The sequence below is a fragment of the Oncorhynchus masou genome, chromosome 13, assembly GCF_036934945.1.
Source record: "Oncorhynchus masou masou isolate Uvic2021 chromosome 13, UVic_Omas_1.1, whole genome shotgun sequence".
Lineage (NCBI taxonomy): Eukaryota > Metazoa > Chordata > Actinopteri > Salmoniformes > Salmonidae > Oncorhynchus > Oncorhynchus masou.
The window spans coordinates 15,500,574-15,521,446 of NC_088224.1; the positions used below are offsets into that span (position 1 = coordinate 15,500,574).

Genomic DNA, 20,873 nt, shown 5'->3' on the forward strand with positions numbered 1-20,873 from the left:
GTTGCAATGTATTCACAGTGGCAGTTTTCAGAAAACAGAAGTCTCTCATTAAGTGCGAGAAATAAAACTTTTTAAAGGGTTCTTGTTTTTGATACATGGTACATGTTTTGAACACTGTTTGTTTACAATAATATTGTTTACAAACAATGGAGTAAAGCAAGTTTATGGGTTTTGCCAGTTGAACAGTTTGAGACATTTTTAAGTTATATATATATACACTGCTCAAAAAAATAAAGGGAACACTTAAACACAATGTAACTCCAAGTCAATCACACTTCTGTGAAATCAAACTGTCCACTTAGGAAGCAACAGTGATTGACAAATTTCACATGCTGTTGTGCAAATGGAATAGACAACAGGTGTAAATTATAGGCAATTAGCAAGACACCCCCAATAAAGGAGTGGTTCTGCAGGGGGTGACCACAGACCACTTCTCAGTTCCTATGCTTCCTGGCTGATGTTTTGGTTACTTTTGAATGCTGGCGGTGCTGTCACTCAAGTGGTACCATGAGACGAAGTCTACAACCCACACAAGTGGCTCAGGTAGTGCAGCTCATCCAGGATGGCACATCAATGCGAGCTGTGGCAATAAGGTTTGCTGTGTCTTTCAGCGTAGTGTCCAGAGCATGGAGGCGCTACCAGGAGACAGGCCAGTACATCAGGAGAGGTGGAGGAGGCCGTAGGAGGGCAACAACCCAGCAGCAGGACCGCTACCTCCGCCTTTGTGCAAGGAGGAGCACTGCCAGAGCCCTGCAAAATGACCTCCAGCAGGCCACAAATGTGCATATGTCTGCTCAAATGGTCAGAAACAGACTCCATGAATGGTGGTATGAGGGCCCAAAGTCCACAGGTGGGGGTTGTGTTTACAGCCCAACACCGTGCAGGATGTTTGGAATTTGCCAGAGAACACCAAGATTGTCAAATTCGCCACTGGTGCCCTGTGCTCTTCACAGATGAAAGCAGGTTCACACTGAGCACGTGACAGACGTGACAGAGTCTGGAGATGCCGTGGAGAACGTTCTGCTGCCTGCAACATCCTCCAGCATGACCGGTTTGGCGGTGGGTCAGTCATGGTGTGGGGTGGCATTTCTTTGGGGGGCCGCACAGCCCTCCATGTGCTCGCCAGAGGTGGCCTGACTGCCATTAGGTACCGAGATGAGATCCTCAGACCCCTTGTGAGACCATATGCTGGTGCGGTTGGCCCTGTGTTCCTCCTAATGCAAGACAATGCTCGACCTCATGTGGCTGGAGTGTGTCAGCAGTTCCTGCAAGAGGAAGGCCTTGATGCTATGGACTGGCCCGTCCATTCCCCAGACCTGAATCCAATTGAGCACATCTGGGACATCATGTCTCGCTTCATCCACCAACGCCACGTTGCACCACAGACTGTCCAGGAGGTCTGGGAGGAGATCCCTCAGGAGACCATCCGCCACCTCATCAGGAGCATGTCCAGGCGTTGTAGGGAGTTCATACAGGCACGCGGAGGCCACACACACTACTGAGCCTCATTTTGACTTGTTTTAAGGACATTACATCAAAGTTGGATCAGCCTGTAGTGTGGTTTTCCACTTTCCTTTTGAGTGTGACTCCAAATCCAGACCTCTATGGGTTGATAAATTTGATTTCCATTGATAATTTTTGTGCGATTTTGTTGTCAGCATATTCAACTATGTTAAGAAAAAAGTATTTAATAAGAATATTTCATTAATTCAGATCTAGGATGTGTTATTTTAGTGTTCCCTTTATTTTTTTGAGCAGTGTATATATAGTCATTGATTCTTGAAGAATATCATTCATTTAAGAGTCCAAAAATAGATGTATCTATCCCGGGCTGCCCCTTTAATACCTCAACATACAGACTGTTTATAAGCATATTATAGAGTTGATTCTACAGTTGGAAGCTGGAAATACTTTCGGGTAACTGCAATACAACTCAAACGAAGGGTACAGTATGGATACTTTATAAACCACTACAGACCTCACCTTTTCAAAGTATAGTCCTGGCTGTATATGATAATACGCAAATAAACACCTGCGCAAACCCGGCATAGATATTAAAACCAGGGTGAAAACAGCCTCAATTGGGACCAGGCATGCTCGACTCTCTCTGAGATGTAGACGGCGCTGCGATGGCATGCGCAATCAGAAGCAGAAAATAACTACGCTTGTCCCAAATGTATTGGTGTTCGAGAAATCGTATCAAACTGAAATTAAAGGGTTATTTTATTAACACAGTTATCCAATGTCGTTGCAATGTCTAGTCGAAAAAGATCGCTATACTCGGAGGACAGAGGGGACCGCAAAAGGCACAATGAATCAAAACACGATGTGGAAAAACTCAAGAAATAAGCGACAAAAACTAAACCAAGAAGTGCAAAAGCTGAAGCATGTGAAGACGTAAGTAAACCACACGTGCTTCGGTGGTATGGAACTTGTGGATGAATAAAACATAACAGTGTAGTTGATCGGCCTTGTGATGTACCAAGAAACTGCCTATCATTGTTATATTACTGTAGCTTTCAGCAAAGACAATTTAACTCGAGCAGGTCTGTAGCATGGCTCGACAAGGTGCTTTGTCCCTGCTTTGCCCCTGACTTGAACAGGGGTACCTATCTAAACACAAAGTATATTATCATATTTATTCTCACCACCATTGTTTTCTTTTCCCCTCTATGCATTTATGAAAAACCTCCTGGATTCATTAAGGTATAGTAAGGGCAGGTCATTATCACTGCTCACTGCCAGGTAAATCATTACTGTGATAGATGAGCTGTAGCTAGCTAGCTATCAGTAAAGGGATTGCTATGGAAACTGGAATATGTGTCATCTTGCTTCTACTTGAAACACAGGGGCTGTTTTTTTAGGAAGACTACAAACCAGAGGACTATTCCTGCTGATCCAGGAAGTGAGGATGCTCGAGACTTCCTGGCTCAGGCCCCCACCAAGGGGCTGTGGATGCCTCATGGGAAGGGAGTGAAAGTGATGCAGTGTGAGTAGAAACACACAGCTATTATGTGGCACACTGGGGCCTGCTAAAAAGTCATCACATGTTATTTGTCACGTGCATGACTACATCCGGTGTCGACCTTACTGTGAAATGCTTACTTACAAGCCCTTAACCAACAATGTAGTTCAAGAAAGAGTTAAGAACATATTTACGAAATAAACAAAAGCTAAATATAAAATAATAAGTAACAATAAAACAAGGCTATATACAGGGGGTACTAGTCAATGTGCAGGGGTACAGGTTAGTCGAGGTCATTTGTACATGTAGGTAGATGTAAAGTGACTATGCATAGATAATAAACAGAGAGTAGCAGCTGTGTGAAAACAAAGGGGGGTCAATGTAAATAGTCCGGGTGGCCATTTGATTAGTTGTTCAGCAGTCTTATGGCTTGGGGGTAGAAGCTCTTAAGGAGCCTTTTGGACTTAGACTTGGTGCTCCGGTACCGCTTGCCGTGCAGTAGCAGAGAGAACAGTCTATAGACTGAAGTCTTTTACAATGTTTTGGGCCTTCCTCTGCATTATATAGTGAAAAGGGGGCCATTTGAGATGAATACCTACCAGGGGAGGAACAGAGCAAATTTAATGGCATCGTGGAAACCATCAGTGTGCTGTGGATGAAGGAGGACGAGGAGAGGAAGCCACTTTAGACAATTGAGATGCACCCTAAAATGTAGGTAACACAGGAGGTTGGTGGCACCTTAATTGGGGATGTGTTTGATATATTTCATACTTTTCCACTTAATCCACTCCAGTTATTACCACGAGCCCGTCCTCCCCAATTAAGGTGCCACCAACCTCCTGTGATAACTACATTTTAGGGTGCATCTCAATAGTCTACAGTGGCTTCCTCTCTTCATCCTCGTTCAACTACAGCACACTGATGTGAAATAACCTGAAAAAACGTAGTGCTTCTGCGACTGACTGGGATTAAATAGACACTCCTTTATAAGTGGGTCACTATCACAGATCTAGAAAATGTACAGCTTGAAGTGGGCAGAGGTCCATCCATGCTTATGTGATCATGTACTGCACTCTATTGAAATATAGCAGACAGACAAAGAATGTTGTCTTCACCACTGGATAGTCCTGGTCCTCATCCTCTCAATAATGTCACTTAAATCCAACCCCACTGAGAGAGACAGGAGAGTGGCTATGTGTTCGTCTCAAATGGCACCCTATTCGCTATCTAGTGCATTACTTTTGATCAGGGTACATGGTACACTCATAGGGCTCTGGTCAAAATAATTGCACTATAAAGGGAATTAAGTGGCGTTTGGGACACACTCTAGGCTTAGCTTGATAGACCCATCGCTTTTGAATGAGCCCAGGATCACGTCGGTGTAGCAGAGATTCACATCTGTTCTGCTTGTCCCTCAAAGAATAAAGGCTGCCCCCCCCCCCCCTCGTGTTCTTCGTAAAGCGTACTAGGTTAGTCTAAATCCCTGTGGAATTACAAAGTCTTACCTGTTCCACATAATACTTTGGGGAAATGTTTGACTATTTATTCATTTTGATTTTGAATTGCATTTAGATGTAGGCTAAGTGATGAACAGGTGTATATACATCTATTCCACGTTCCAACACTAGCTTGTTTTGGTGATTTCTTAGAGAGCAGGAGGGAGTGTGCTTCTGTTACCAACATGACACTTCTCCCTTGTGCAGGTTGGAGATGCAGCGTTATAGACACAGGACAGGGGACCGAGAGTGTCCCTTCTTCATCAAAGGAAACCAGAAGCTGGAGCAGTTCAGAGTGGTGAGTCTCCTCCATCTTTCAACTCATCTTGGTTAACCCAGAACTAAAGTCTTGTGTAATTGGTCAGCTGCTCTATGAAGTTCTGGGTCCATATGTGTTAAGAGATGCTAGAACGAGGAGCTCCACCCTCTCTCTTTGCAAGTTACTGGCAAGTCTATGGGCCGAATTGTCCCCTACCATTCCTATGGGCTGAATTGTCCCCTACCATTCCTATGGGCTGAATTGTCCCCTACCATTCCTGTGGGCCGAATTGTCCCCTACCCTTCCTGTGGGCTGAATTGTCCCCCTACCCTTCCTGTGGACTGAATTGTCCCCTACCCTTCCTGTGGGCTGAATTGTCCCCTACCCTTCCTGTGGGCTGAATTGTCCCCTACCCTTCCTGTGGGCTGAATTGTCCCCTACCCTTCCTGTGGGCTGAATTGTCCCCTACCCTTCCTGTAGGCCGAATTGTCCCCTACCCTTCCTGTGGGCTGAATTGTCCCCCACCATTCCTATGGGCTGAATTGTCCCCCGCCCTTCCTGTGGCTGAATTGTCCCCTACCCTTCCGAAACGTGAACGATGCTACACACCTACGAAATCGTGGTTTGTTCAAATAATCAAAGATGCAAACCATTTATGTTTACCTAATCTGCCCACAAGAGATTATTTAAACTAATCATCAAGCCTTTTGACTAGTTGAATATAATGTGTTGTCTCAAACCAAAAAATGTGTCCCTAGGACTAGGATTGGTCCTGTCCCAACTATAACCTCGTGGGGACGTCTGCTCCTGGTCCCAACCATAACCTCGTGGGGACGTCTGCTCCTGGTCCCAACCATAACCTGGTCCCAACCATAACCTCGTGGGGACGTCTGCTCCTGGTCCCAACCATAACCTGGTCCCAACCATAACCTCGTGGGGACGTCTGCTCCTGGTCCCAACCATAACCTCGTGGGGACGTCTGCTCCTGGTCCCAACCATAACCTGGTCCCAACCATAACCTCGTGGGGACGTCTGCTCCTGGTCCCAACCATAACCTCGTGGGGACGTCTGCTCCTGGTCCCAACCATAACCTGGTCCCAACCATAACCTCGTGGGGACGTCTGCTCCTGGTCCCAACTATAACCTGGTCCCAACCATAACCTCGTGGGGACGTCTGCTCCTGGTCCCAACCATAACCTGGTCCCAACCATAACCTCGTGGGGACGTCTGCTCCTGGTCCCAACCATAACCTCGTGGGGACGTCTGCTCCTGGTCCCAACCATAACCTGGTCCCAACCATAACCTCGTGGGGACGTCTGCTCCTGGTCCCAACTATAACCTGGTCCCAACCATAACCTCGTGGGGACGTCTGCTCCTGGTCCCAACCATAACCTGGTCCCAACCATAACCTCGTGGGGACGTCTGCTCCTGGTCCCAACCATAACCTGGTCCCAACCATAACCTTGTGGGGACGTCTGCTCCTTGTCCCAACCATAACCTGGTCCCAACCATAACCTAGCGGGGAGGTCTGCTCCTGGTCCCAACCATAACCTGGTCCCAACCATAACCTGGTCCCAACCATAACCTAGCGGGGAGGTCTGCTCCTGGTCCCAACCATAACCTGGTCCCAACCATAACCTGGTCCCAACCATACCCTAGCGGGGAGGTCTGCTCCTGGTCCCAACCATAACCTGGTCCCAACCATAACCTGGCGGGGAGGTCTGCTCCTGGTCCCAACCATAACCTGGTCCCAACCATAACCTGGCGGGGAGGTCTGCTCCTGGTCCCAACCATAACCTGGTCCCAACCATAACCTGGCGGGGAGGTCTAGGTGCCTGACTGCCTTGGACCATGAGCATGCTTGCTTGATGCAATTGGATACAGTAAGGTTGCGTCCCAAATCACACCCCTTTCCCCATTTGCGCACTACTTTGGGAAACGGGTGGCATTTGGGATGCAACCAGCATCTCTATCCTCTGCAGCTGGATGCTTCTGGACTCAGCAGATTCACACAGTGCAGTTGTTCTGTAGCCCTGCTTGCTACAATGCCACTGCAATGATTAACATAAGTGCAAGCGTATCTCATTTTCATACATTCCATTGTGATACAACAACCGGATTTTAAAATGCTGCTGTGGCAGAGGAGAGCATTGAATGGGGGGAAATAATGTTGCCTAAGAGCAGTAGCTGAATGGCGTTTTATCTCAACATGCTTGTTATCATTGGAGTGTTTGCAATGTGTGTGTTATCCTGTACATTTAGTAAATAAGTACCTAAACCATCTCTTTCTTGTAGGCACACAAAGACCCAATGTACGACATGATCAGAGAAAACAAACAGAATGAAAAAGAAACAACCTTCTGGTTTTATTATCAACATTTTGTTTAGATGGGGCGGCAGGGTAGCCTAGTGGTTAGAGCGTTGGACTAGTAACTGAAAGGTTGCAAGTTCGAATCCCCGAGCTGACAAGGTACAAATGTGTCGTTCTGCCCCTGAACAGGCAGTTAACCCACTGTTCCTAGGCCGTCATTGAAAATAAGAATTTGTTCTTAACTGACTTGCCTGGTAAAATAAAGGTTAAATGTAAAAATTTAAAAAAAGATAGATGTCTCCTCTGCTGTTTGGAGGTGATCATAGTTAAGGTCGTCTGGACTGTATACTGTGCTGTTTGGAGGTGATCATAGTTAAGGTCGTCTGGACTGTATACTGTGCTGTTTGGAGGTGATCATAGTTAAGGTCGTCTGGACTGTATACTGTGCTGTTTGGAGGTGATCATAGTTAAGGTCATCTGGACTGTATACTGTGCTGTTTGGAGGTGATCATAGTTAAGGTCGTCTGGACTGTATACTGTGCTGTTTGGAGGTGATCATAGTTAAGGTCGTCTGGACTGTATACTGTGCTGTTTGGAGGTGATCATAGTTAAGGTCGTCTGGACTGTATACTGTGCTGTTTGGAGGTGATCATAGTTAAGGTAGTCTGGACTGTATACTGTGCTGTTTGGAGGTGATCATAGTTAATGTAGTCTGGACTGTATACTGTGCTGTTTGGAGGTGATCATAGTTAAGGTAGTCTGGACTGTATACTGTGCTGTTTGGAGGTGATCATAGTTAAGGTCGTCTGGACTGTATACTGTGCTGTTTGGAGGTGATCATAGTTAAGGTCGTCTGGACTGTATACTGTGCTGTTTGGAGGTGATCATAGTTAAGGTAGTCTGGACTGTATACTGAGCTGTTTGGAGGTGATCATAGTTAAGGTAGTCTGGACTGTATACTGAGCTGTTTGGAGGTGATCATAGTTAAGGTCGTCTGGACTGTATACTCTGCTGTTTGGAGGTGATCATAGTTAAGGTAGTCTGGACTGTATACTGTGCTGTTTGGAGGTGATCATAGTTAAGGTCGTCTGGACTGTATACTGTGCTGTTTGGAGGTGATCATAGTTAAGGTAGTCTGGACTGTATACTGTGCTGTTTGGAGGTGATCATAGTTAAGGTAGTCTGGACTGTATACTGTGCTGTTTGGAGGTGATCATAGTTAAGGTCGTCTGGACTGTATACTGTGCTGTTTGGAGGTGATCATAGTTAAGGTCGTCTGGACTGTATACTCTGCTGTTTGGAGGTGATCATAGTTAAGGTAGTCTGGACTGTATACTGTGCTGTTTGGAGGTGATCATAGTTAAGGTCGTCTGGACTGTATACTGTGCTGTTTGGAGGTGATCATAGTTAAGGTCGTCTGGACTGTATACTGTGCATAGGGCTCTTTTAAAAGGACAGTTCTTCTGTAACTTGTCTTTGTAACATCAATTCAGAAAAGCAATTTAGCAGCACGGTCACAGGGGACTTAACGATTATTGTTGTTTTTCTCCCAACAATGCTGATGCTAAGCTGTGGTGATCATCGGCTTCTGGAGACTGTTACTTTCCAGTTAGTTCCAGTAAATTTGTCATTCGAGTGAACGATCCCTTTCATTTTCCAACTGTTTCAATCAGAATAGTTTATTATTAATTGAGAGCCTTTGAGCACAGAAGAAGAATAACAACCAACTAATGTGAAATAAAAGGCTGTCATCGGAGGACACACCCCCCGGGTCATCGGAGGATACACCCCCCCGGGTCATCGGAGGACACCCCCCCCGGGTCATCGGAGGACACACCCCCCGGGTCATCGGAGGACACACCCCCCGGGTCATCGGAGGACACACCCCCGGGTCATCGGAGGACACTCCCCGGGTCATCGGAGGACACTCCCCGGGTCATCGGAGGACACACCCCCGGGTCATCGGAGGACACACCCCCCGGGTCATCGGAGGACACACCCCCCGGGTCATCGGAGGACACACCCCCCGGGTCATCGGAGGACACACCCCCCGGGTCATCGGAGGACACACCCCCCGGGTCATCGGAGGACACACCCCCGGGTCATCGGAGGACACACCCCTGGTCATCAGAGGACACCCCCTGGTCATCGGAGGACACCCCCCTGGTCATCTGAGGACACCCCCTGGTCATCTGAGGACACCCCCTGGTCATCTGAGGACACCCCCATGTCATCTGAGGACACCCCCATGTCATCGGAGGACGCACCCCCGGTCATCGGAGGACACCTCCCTGGTCATCTGAGGACACCCCCTGGTCATCTGAGGACACCCCCCAGGTCATCTGAGGACGCACCCCTCAGGTCATCGGAGGATACCCCCGGTCATCTGAGGACACCCCCTGGTCATCTGAGGACACCCCCCAGGTCATCTGAGGACGCACCCCTCAGGTCATCGGAGGATACCCCCCCCGGTCATCTGAGGACACCCCCTGGTCATCTGAGGACACCCCCTGGTCATCTGAGGACACCCCCAGGTCATCTGAGGACGCACCTCCCTGGTCGTCTGAGGACACCCCCTGGTCATCTGAGGACACCCCCTTGGTCATCTGAGGACACCCCCTTGGTCATCTGAGGACACCTCCCTGGTCATCTGAGGACACCTCCCTGGTCATCTGAGGACACCCCCTGGTCATCTGAGGACACACCCCTGGTCATCTGAGGACATCCCCCGGGTCATCGGAGGACACCCCCCATGTCATCGGAGGACACACCCCTGGTCATCGGAGGACACACCCCCTGGTCATCTGAGGACACCCCCCCTGGTCATCTGAGGAAACACCCCTGGTCATCTGAGGACATCCCCCGGGTCATCGGAGGATACACCCCCCGGGTCATCGGAGGATACACCCCCCGGGTCATCGGAGGACACACCCCCCTGGTCATCTGAGGACACACTGAAGTCAACGCCCTAATTGAATTAGATTCAATTGATCACATCCTGATAGCTGTCAGAGCACTTAATCAAACGGGTGAATAAAAGTATGTTTAAAAATGGTTCTGAACGACGGTGAAAGTGAACTTGGGTGTCTACGGAGAAGTTTTTAAGTGCCATCTGAACTGATGAAAGTGCAACATGCGTTGTATGACAGGAGAGAGGCAGAGTGTGTTCTACAGGATCTTATGAGCTGATCAAATGAATGTTATGATGGTGTGAGAGACAGAGTGAAATGTAACAGTGGAAGACTCCGCTCTGCCTCACAGTCCTTGCCTTGAACAGTCCTAATGATTACTTCACTGTCCTCTGGGTGGATGATGTCAACGTGGACGAGAACAATGCTCCTCCAGCTCCACAGATGAATTATTAATGAAGCTTGGGAACAGCCGTGTTGGAAGTTTGGGTTGTTTTCAGTGTCTTGCAACTTGCACAAGCGCTCTTGTTTTTCTCTGAGCATACCGAATCAATGGAAATGTAAAGTTTTGGGCTAATCAAAGAGCAGGGAGGCCTCTGTCTCTGAGTTGTTTGATCATTGGGTTTCTTGATATATTCATATTTTATTGCTGGCTACTCTGCTGGCTGCCTGAAACAAAATCTATCTCTGTCTCGCTCTCTCTGTCTCGCTCTCTCTGTCTCGCTCTCTCGGTCTCTGTCTCGCTCTCCGTCTCGCTCTCTCTGTCTCTCTCTCACTCTCTCCCCCTCGCTCTCTCCGTCTCCCTCTCGCACTTTCCATCTCCATCTCGCTCTCTCTGTCTACCTCTCTCTCACTCCCTCGGTCTCCCTCTCGCTTTCCCTCTCGCTCTCCGTCTTACTTTCTGTCTCCCTCTCGCTCTCGCTCTCCCTCTCGCTCTCTCTGTCTCCCTCTCGCTCTCTCTGTCTCCCTCTCGCTCTCTCTGTCTCCCTCTCGCTCTCTCTGTATTCCTCTCGCTCTCTCTGTTTCCCTCTCGATCTCCGTCTCGCTCTCCGTCTCGCTCTCTCTGCTCCCTCTCGGTCTCCCTCTCGCTCTCTCGGTCTCCCTCTTGCTCTCCCTCTCTGTCTCCCTTTCGCTCTCTCCGTCTCTCTCTCTCTCCGTCTCCCTCTCGCTCTCCCTCTTGCTTTCTCCAATTCCCTCTCGCTCTCCCCATCTCCCTCTCGCTCTCTCCCTCGCTCTCCCCATCTCCCTCTCGCTCTCTCTCTCTGTCTCCCTCTCGCTCTCTCTGTCTCCCTCTCGCTCTCTCCATCTCCCTCTCGCTCGCTCCGTCTCCCTCTCTCCCTCTCGTTCTCTCCCTCTCTCCCTCTCTCTGTCCCCCCTCGCTCTCCCTCTTGCTCTCCCTCTCGCTCTCCCCATCTCCCTCTCACTCTCTCCCTCGCTCTCTCGGTCTCCCTCTCGCTCTCCCTCTCTGTCTCCCTCTCGCTCTCTCCCTCTCGTTCTCTCGCTCTCTCCCTCTTGTTCTCTCGCTCTCTCCCTCTCGTTCTCTCGCTCTCTCCCTCTTGTTCTTTCCTTCTCGCTCTCTCTCCCTCTCGCTCTCTCTGTCTCCCTCTCGCTTTCTCCATCTCCCTCTCGCTCTCTGTCTCGCTCTCTCCGTCTCCCTCTCACTCTCTCTGTCTCCCTCTCGCTTTCTCCGTCTCCCTCTCGCTCTCTCCGTCTCCCTCTCGGTCTCCTCTCGCTCTCTGTCTCGCTCTCTCCGTCTCGCTCTCTGTCTCCCTCTCGCTCTCTGTCTCGCTCTCTCCGTCTCCCTCTCACTTTCTCTGTCTCCCTCTCGCTTTCTCCGTCTCCCTCTCGCTCTCTCTGTCTCCCTCTCGGTCTCGCTCTCTGTCTCCCTCTCTGTCTCGCTCTCTGTCTCCCTCTCGCTCTGTCTCCCTCTCGCTCTCTGTCTCCATCTCAGTCTCCCTCTCCGTCTCCCTCTTGCTCTTTTTCTCGCTCTCCGTCTCGGCTCTCTGTCTCCCTCTCGCTCTCCGGCTCCCTCTCGCTCTCGCTCTCTCCATCACCCTCTCGCTCTGTCCGTCTCCCTCTCGGTCTCGCTATCTCGGTCTCGCTCTCGGTCTCCCTCTCGCTTTCTCTGCCTCCCTCTTACTCTCTCTGTCTCCCTCTCGGTCGCCGTCTCCCTCTTGCTCTCTGCCACCCTCTTGCTCTCCGTCTCGCTCTCCGTCTCCCTCTCGCTCTCTCTATATCGCTCTCTCCGTCTTGCTCTCTGTCTTGTTCTCTCTGTTTCTCTCTCGCTCTGTCTCGGTCTCTCTCTCGGTGACCCACTTTAGCACCAGCTGAAAACACCTTTCAGCCCATCCTAATCCCCATATGACACATACTCAGTACTCACCAGCTGTCAGCTGACAATCGCTGATAATATACTTGATTCACAACCAGGGACACTTCTGAGTGAATGAGTGGAAATCTTCTGATTCTGGAGGGAATAGTCAGATGTTAGGAGGACATGACGTTTGTGTGTCTGATGAAACATATTTTTCACCTTTCAGAAGATACTGTGTGTCAGTTTCACACCTTGCCCCTCTGCTTGAATGGTTCCAACCCATCTGACTCTCTTCCATCCTTCTACCCCCTCTGTCTCTCCAACTCCCACTCCCTGTCTCCCCCCGGCCACCCCCCACTCTCTCTCTCTCTCTCCACCCCCCCACTCTCTCTCTCTCCACCCCCCACTCTCTCTCTCTCTCTCTCTCTCTCCACCCCCCCACTCTCTCTCTCTCCATCCCCCACTCTCTCTCTCTCCACCCCCCCACCCTCTCTCTCTCCATCCCCCACTCTCTCTCTCTCCACCCCCCACTCTCTCTCTCCATCCCCCCACTCTCTCTCTCTCCACCCCCACTCTCTCTCTCTCTCCACCCCCCACTCTCTCTCTCTCCACCCCCCCACTCTCTCCCTCTCCAACCCCCACCCCCACTCTCTTTCCAAACCCCACCCCCCACTCTCTCTCTCTCCAACCCCCACCCCCACTGTCTCTCTCCAACCCCACTCTCTCTCTCCAACCCACACCCCCTACTCTCTCTCTCCAACCGCACCCCACTCACTCTCTCTCTCTCTCCACCCCCACTCTCTCTCTCTCCACCCCCACCCCCCACTCTCTCTCTCCAACCCCACTCTCTCTCCAACCCTCACTCTCTCTCTCCAACCCCCACCCCCACTCTCTCTCTCAACCCCCACCCCCACTCTCTCTCCAACCCCACTCTCTCTCTCTCTCCACCCCCCACTCTCTCTCTCTCCACCCCCACCCCCCACTCTCTCTCTCCAACCCCACTCTCTCTCCAACCCACTCTCTCTCTCTCCAACCCCCACCCCCACTGTCTCTCTCCAACCCCACTCTCTCTCTCCAACCCACACCCCCTACTCTCTCTCTCCAACCGCACCCCCACTCACTCTCGCTCTCTCTCCACCCCCACTCTCTCTCTCCACCCCCACCCCCCACTCTCTCTCTCCAACCCCACTCTCTCTCCAACCCTCACTCTCTCTCTCCAACCCCCACCCCCACTCTCTCTCTCAACCCCCACCCCCCACTCTCTCTCCAACCCCACTCTCTCTCTCTCTCCACCCCCCACTCTCTCTCTCTCCCCCCCCCCACTCTCTCCCTCTCCAACCCCCACCCCCACTCTCTTTCCAAACCCCACCCCCCACTCTCTCTCTCTCCAACCCCCACCCCCACTGTCTCTCTCCAACCCCACTCTCTCTCTCCAACCCACACCCCCTACTCTCTCTCTCCAACCGCACCCCACTCACTCTCTCTCTCTCTCCACCCCCACTCTCTCTCTCTCCACCCCCACCCCCACTCTCTCTCTCCAACCCCACTCTCTCTCCAACCCTCACTCTCTCTCTCCAACCCCCACCCCCCACTCTCTCTCTCAACCCCCACCCCCCACTCTCTCTCTCCAACCCCACTCTCTCTCTCTCTCCACCCCCCACTCTCTCTCTCTCCACCCCCCACTCTCTCCCTCTCCAACCCCCACCCCCACTCTCTTTCCAAACCCCACCCCCCCACTCTCTCTCTCTCCAACCCCCACCCCCCACTGTCTCTCTCCAACCCCACTCTCTCTCTCCAACCCACACCCCCTACTCTCTCTCTCCAACCGCACCCCCACTCACTCTCGCTCTCTCTCCACCCCCACTCTCTCTCTCTCCACCCCCACCCCCCACTCTCTCTCTCCAACCCCACTCTCTCTCCAACCCACTCTCTCTCTCTCCAACCCCCACCCCCACTGTCTCTCTCCAACCCCACTCTCTCTCTCCAACCCACACCCCCTACTCTCTCTCTCCAACCGCACCCCCACTCACTCTCGCTCTCTCTCCACCCCCACTCTCTCTCTCTCCACCCCCACCCCCCACTCTCTCTCTCCAACCCCACTCTCTCTCTCCAACCCCCACCCCCACTCTCTCTCTCAACCCCCACCCCCACTCTCTCTCTCCAACCCCCCACTCTCTCTCTCTCCACCCCCCACTCTCTCTCTCTCCACCCCCCGCCACTCTCTCCCTCTCCAACCCCCACCCCCACTCTCTTTCCAAACCCCACCCCCCACTCTCTCTCTCTCCAACCCCCACCCCCCACTGTCTCTCTCCAACCCCACTCTCTCTCTCCAACCCACACCCCCTACTCTCTCTCTCCAACCGCACCCCCACTCACTCTCTCTCTCTCTCCACCCCCACTCTCTCTCTCTCCACCCCCACCCCCCACTCTCTCTCTCCAACCCCACTCTCTCTCCAACCCTCACTCTCTCTCTCCAACCCCCACCCCCCACTCTCTCTCTCCAACCCCCACCCCCCACTCTCTCTCTCCAACCCCACTCTCTCTCTCTCTCCTACCCCTACTCCCACCTACCTCTCTCCAGGATCCAGCAGCTGCAGCAGCTCCTGCAGGATGCTACCTCTTCCTCTGACAGCTCCTCCTCCACCAGTGAGAGCAAGAAGAGGAAACACAAGAAAAAGAAAGAAAAGAAGAAAAAGAAACACCACAAGTTCTCCAAAACCAGTGACTGTTCTGAGTCTGACTGAGCCGTTGGAACCTTCCTGGATTGTTCTTGCAGGGAGAGGTAACGACACAACACTGCAGTGTCTGTCAGTCAGTGAGCAGCTACGGTGGTTCTTACCCAATGGCTCAGTGTCGCTTCAATGGTGCACTATGAAGTGCACACAAGATGACCCTCTTTGGTTCAGCGTTCCCTGCTGCCTTCCTTCCCTCCACCTTTAAATAATGCATGACTTGTCCCATCCCTCATATGGTTAATGAGTTCATTAGTCCTCTACTCCATTAGATCATACCGAATAGGATCCTATGGACGTGCATTGTGATTGTGAATGTAGGGTCCCTCGGGAGAGGAACTCTAACAGCATTGGTAATGACATGTTATTTGTCACATGCGCTGAATAAAATGGGTGGAGACCTTCCAGTGAAATGCTTCATGACAAGCTTTCTCAACAGAATTAAGTAACAAGATCAAAACATGAGAAATAAAACACACAAGAATGAAGCTATTATACAGGGAGTACCAGAACCATATACAGGGAGTACCAGAACCATATACAGGGAGTACCAGAACCATATACAGGGAGTACAATACCAGTACCATATACAGGGAGTACCAGTACCATATACAGGGAGTACCAGAACCATATACAGGGAGTACCAGTACCATATACAGGGAGTACCAGAACCATATACAGGGAGTACCAGTACCATATACAGGGAGTACCAGAACCATATACAGGGAGTACCAGTACCATATACAGGGAGTACCAGTACCATATACAGGGAGTACCAGTACCATATACAGGGAGTACCAGTACCATATACAGGGAGTACCAGTACCATATACAGGGAGTACCAGAACCATATACAGGGAGTACCAGTACCATATACAGGGAGTACCAGTACCATATACAGGGAGTACCAGTACCATATACAGGGAGTACCAGAACCATATACAGGGAGTACCAGAACCATATACAGGGAGTACCAGAACCATATACAGGGAGTACCATACCAGAACCATATACAGGGAGTACCAGAACCATATACAGGGAGTACCAGAACCATATACAGGGAGTACCAGTACCATATACAGGGAGTACCAGAACCATATACAGGGAGTACCAGAACCATATACAGGGAGTACCAGAACCATATACAGGGAGTAACAGAACCATATACAAGGGAGTACCATACCAGAACCATATACAGGGAGTACCAGAACCATATACAGGGAGTACCAGAACCATATACAGGGAGTACCAGAACCATATACAGGGAGTACCAGTACCATATACAGGGAGTACCAGTACCATATACAGGGAGTACCAGAACCATATACAGGGAGTACCAGAACCATATACAGGGAGTACCAGAACCATATACAGGGAGTACCATACCAGTACCATATACAGGGAGTACCAGAACCATATACAGGGAGTACCAGAACCATATACAGGGAGTACCAGTACCATATACAGGGAGTACCAGAACCATATACAGGGAGTACCAGAACCATATACAGGGAGTACCAGAACCATATACAGGGAGTACCAGAACCATATACAGGGAGTACCATACCAGAACCATATACAGGGAGTACCAGAACCATATACAGGGAGTACCAGAACCATATACAGGGAGTACCAGAACCATATACAGGGAGTACCAGAACCATATACAGGGAGTTCCAGAACCATATACAGGGAGTACCATACCAGAACCATATACAGGGAGTACCAGAACCATATACAGGGAGTACCAGTACCATATACAGGGAGTACCAGAACCATATACAGGGAGTACCAGTACCATATACAGGGAGTACCAGAACCATATACAGGGAGTACCAGAACCATATACAGGGAGTACCAGTACCATATACAGGGAGTACCAGAACCATATACAGGGAGTACCATACCAGAACCATATACAGGGAGTACCAGTACCATATACAGGGAGTACCAGTACCATATACAGGGAGTACCAGAACCATATACAGGGAGTACCAGAACCATATACAGGGAGTACCAGTACCATATACAGGGAGTACCATACCAGAACCATATACAGGGAGTACCAGAACCATATACAGGGAGTACCATACCAGAACCATATACAGGGAGTACCAGTACCATAAACAGGGAGTACCATATCAGAACCATATACAGGGAGTACCAGTACCATATACATGGCGTACCAGAACCATATACAGGGAGTACCAGTACCATATACAGGGAGTACCATACCAGAACCATATACAGGGAGTACCAGTACCATATACAGGGAGTACCAGAACCATATACAGGGAGTACCAGAACCATATACAGGGAGTACCAGAACCATATACAGGGAGTACCAGAACCATATACAGGGAGTACCAGAACCATATACAGGGAGTACCAGTACCATATACAGGGAGTACAATACCAGTACCATATACAGGGAGTACCAGTACCATATACAGGGAGTACCATACCAGAACCATATACAGGGAGTACCAGTACCATATACAGGGAGTACCATACCAGAACCATATACAGGAGTACCAGTACCATATACAGGGAGTACCAGTACCATATACAGGGAGTACCAGGACCATATACAGGGAGTACCAGTACCATATACAGGGAGTACCAGAACCATATACAGGGAGTACCAGTACCATATACAGGGAGTACCAGAACCATATACAGGGAGTACCATATCAGAACCATATACAGGGAGTACCAGTACCATATACAGGGCGTACCAGAACCATATACAGGGAGTACCAGAACCATATACAGGGAGTACCATACCAGAACCATATACAGGGAGTACCAGTACTATATACAGGGAGTACCAGAACCATATACAGGGAGTACCAGTACCATATACAGGGAGTACCAGAACCATATACAGGGAGTACCAGAACCATATATAGGGAGTACCAGAACCATATACAGGGAGTTCCAGTACCATATACAGGGTGTACCAGAACCATATACAGGGAGTACCAGAACCATATACAGGGAGTACCAGTACCATATACAGGTAGTACCAGAACCATATACAGGGAGTACCAGAACCATATACAGGGAGTACCAGTACAATATACAGGGATTACCAGAACCATATACAGGGAGTACCAGAACCATATACAGGGAGTACCATACCAGTACCATATACAGGGAGTACCAGAACCATATACAGGGAGTACCAGAACCATATACAGGGAGTACCAGTACCATATACAGGGAGTACCAGTACCATATACAGGGAGTACCAGAACCATATACAGGGAGTACCAGAACCATATACAGGGAGTACAATACCAGTACCATATACAGGGAGTACCAGTACCACATACAGGGAGTACAATACCAGTACCATATACAGGGAGTACCAGAACCATATACAGGGAGTAAAATACCAGTACCATATACAGGGAGTACCAGTACCATATACAGGGAGTACCAGTACCATATACAGGTAGTACCAGAACCATATACAGGGAGTACAATACCAGAACCATATACAGGGAGTACCATACCAGTACCATATACAGGGAGTACCAGTACCATATACAGGGAGTACCAGTACCATATACAGGGAGTACCTTTACCATATACTTGTCCAAGATGGCGTAGCAGTAAGACGTGTCGTGTCCCTTGTCCCGTGTATATTTCGTCTTTTTTCTTTTTTACACATTTTCTCTTCGCATATCTTTTAAAACATTTTGCTAAACCTCAGCTTCCAAATACTCTCCTGCAACCCGCCTCACCCAACGTAGCTATTTGGTTTCCTAAAGTATTTATATTTACTTCGGAACCGGAACCCTTCAACTGAAGCTAGCCAGCTAACTACCAACTATGCTAGCGGTCATCAGCTAACCGGTCATCAGCTAACCTTTAGCTCGGAAAGCTCTCGCCAGTTCAAACAACGCGACTCTAACCAGAGCATAACGGACCTATTTATTTTTTTATCCCCGGATTCCCACCGCACTTTCAGCTGGATCTTCACAACTAGTTATTTAGCTAAACTGCAACCCCGGACGATTACTGCTGGTGTTTCCACTCACTTAGCCTGAAGCTAGCCCCGCCAGAGCACCTGTGCTACCACCGTAGCATACTACTGGGCTACAATACCTACCACCGTAGCATACTCCTGGGCTACAATTACCCGGACCCACGACCGGTCTATCGATGTCACCGCATGAAGAGGAATAAACAGTCTCACCCCATCGCGACGTCCCCCAAAGGCTAACTCTCTAGCCCTTGCTATCTCCTTGCTTGCTATTTCGGCCTGCTAACTGCCAGCTTGTTTAGCCCCGGTCCGCTAACTGCTACCTTGTTAGGCCCCGGTCTACTAACTGCTAGCTTGTTAGCACAGGCCTGCTAACCGTCTGAATCGCCTCGTCCCAAACACTCACTGGACCCATATTTACTCTCTTATCTCTATTCGATTTTTAATTTGTTTATACCTTCCGGTAACCCGCCTCACCCAATATGATACGGAATCACTATTATTTTAAATTTTTAGAACACACTCAAGAACCTCCAGAAGCTAACCAGCTAACTAGCTACAAGCTATTTAGTCATTGTTAGTTTTTTTAACCTGGATAACACTCACTAATCCAGCTTCCCTGCCCCCTGGACACTGATCACTTGGCTACATAGCTGATGCACGCTGGACTGTCCATTAGTCACGGTACTTCATTCTGCTTGTTTATGTTTTATCTGTCGGCCCCGTTGCCTAGTCAACGCCATTTTACCTGCTGTTGTTGTGCTAGCTGATTAGCTGTTGTTGTCTCACCTACTGTTTTAGCTAGCTTTCCCAATTCAACACCTGTGATTACTGTATGCCTCGCTGTATGTCTCTCTCAAATGTCAATATGCCTTGTATACTGTTGTTCAGGTTAGTTATCATTGTTTTAGTTCACAATGGAGCGCCTAGTTCCACTTTTCATACCCCTGATACCTCCTTTGTCCCACCTCCCACACATGCGGTGACCTCACCCATTACAACTAGCATGTCCAGAGATACAACCTCTCTCATTATCACCCAGTGCCTGGGCTTACCTCCGCTGTACCTGCACCCCACCATACCCCTGTCTGCGCATTATGCCCTGAATATATTCTACCATGCCCAGAAACCTGCTCCTCTTATTCTCTGTCCCCAACGCTCTAGGCGACCAGTTTTGATAGCCTTTAGCCGCACCCTCATACTACTCCTTCTCAGTTCCACGGGTGATGTGGAGGTAGACCCAGGCCCTGCATGTCCCCAGGCACCCTCATTTGTTGACTTCTGTGATCGAAAAAGCCTTGGTTTCATGCATGTCAACATCAGAAGCCTCCTCACTAAGTTTGTTTTACTCACTGCTTTAGCACACTCTGCTAACCCTGATGTCCTTGCCGTGTCTGAGTCCTGGCTCAGGAAGGCCACCAAAAATTCGGAGATTTCCATACCCAACTATAACATCTTCCGTCAAGATAGAACTGCCAAAGGGGAGGAGTTGCAGTCTACTGCAGAGATAGCCTGCAAAGTAATGTCATACTTTCCAGGTCCATACCCAAACAGTTCGAACTACTAATTTTGAAAATTACTCTCTCCAGAAATAAGTCTCTCACTGTTGCCGCCTGCTACCGACCCCCTCAGCTCCCAGCTGTGCCCTGGACACCATTTGTGAATTGATCGCCCCCATCTAGCTTCAGAGTTTGTTCTTTTAGGTGACCTAAACTGGGATATGCTTAACACCCCGGCAGTCCTACAATCTAAGCTAGATGCCCTCAATCTCACACAAATCATCAAGGAACCCACCAGGTACAACCCTAACTCTGTAAACAAGGGCACTCTCATAGACGTCATCCTGACCAACTGGCCCTCCAGATACACCTCCGCTGTCTTCAACCAGGATCT

At 49.7% G+C, this 20,873-nt stretch overlaps 1 protein-coding gene across 3 annotated transcripts; it reads left to right on the plus strand.

Moving 5' to 3' along the window:
* The first annotated feature begins 1,996 nt into the window (after positions 1-1,996).
* LOC135551354 (retinitis pigmentosa 9 protein-like) lies at positions 1,997-15,393 on the plus strand. 3 transcript variants are annotated; one of them, XM_064982574.1, is made up of 4 exons: positions 1,997-2,397; positions 2,850-2,989; positions 4,669-4,759; positions 14,836-15,393. In XM_064982574.1, exons 1-4 carry the CDS (start codon positions 2,243-2,245, stop codon positions 14,996-14,998), a joined length of 549 nt encoding a protein of 182 aa, XP_064838646.1. In that variant the 5' UTR covers positions 1,997-2,242; the 3' UTR covers positions 14,999-15,393. The 3 variants fall into 3 exon arrangements, with proteins under 3 accessions (XP_064838646.1, XP_064838647.1, XP_064838649.1); XM_064982575.1 differs by having other exon boundaries at positions 2,865-2,989; XM_064982577.1 differs by lacking the exon at positions 14,836-15,393 and adding an exon at positions 5,479-5,780.
* The last annotated feature ends 5,480 nt before the right edge of the window (positions 15,394-20,873 follow it).

What these genes read in the sequence shown, in the direction of transcription:
- LOC135551354 (XM_064982574.1), top strand. Translation starts at nt 2,243, where the DNA reads ATGTCGTTGCAATGTCTAGTCGAAAAAGATCGCTATACTCGGAGGACA. An exon ending in AAGCTGAAGCATGTGAAGAC is followed by an intron (nt 2,398 to 2,849) that starts GTAAGTAAACCA and finishes CTTGAAACACAG; the next exon opens with GGGCTGTTTTTTTAGGAAGA. An exon ending in GGGAGTGAAAGTGATGCAGT is followed by an intron (nt 2,990 to 4,668) that starts GTGAGTAGAAAC and finishes TCCCTTGTGCAG; the next exon opens with GTTGGAGATGCAGCGTTATA.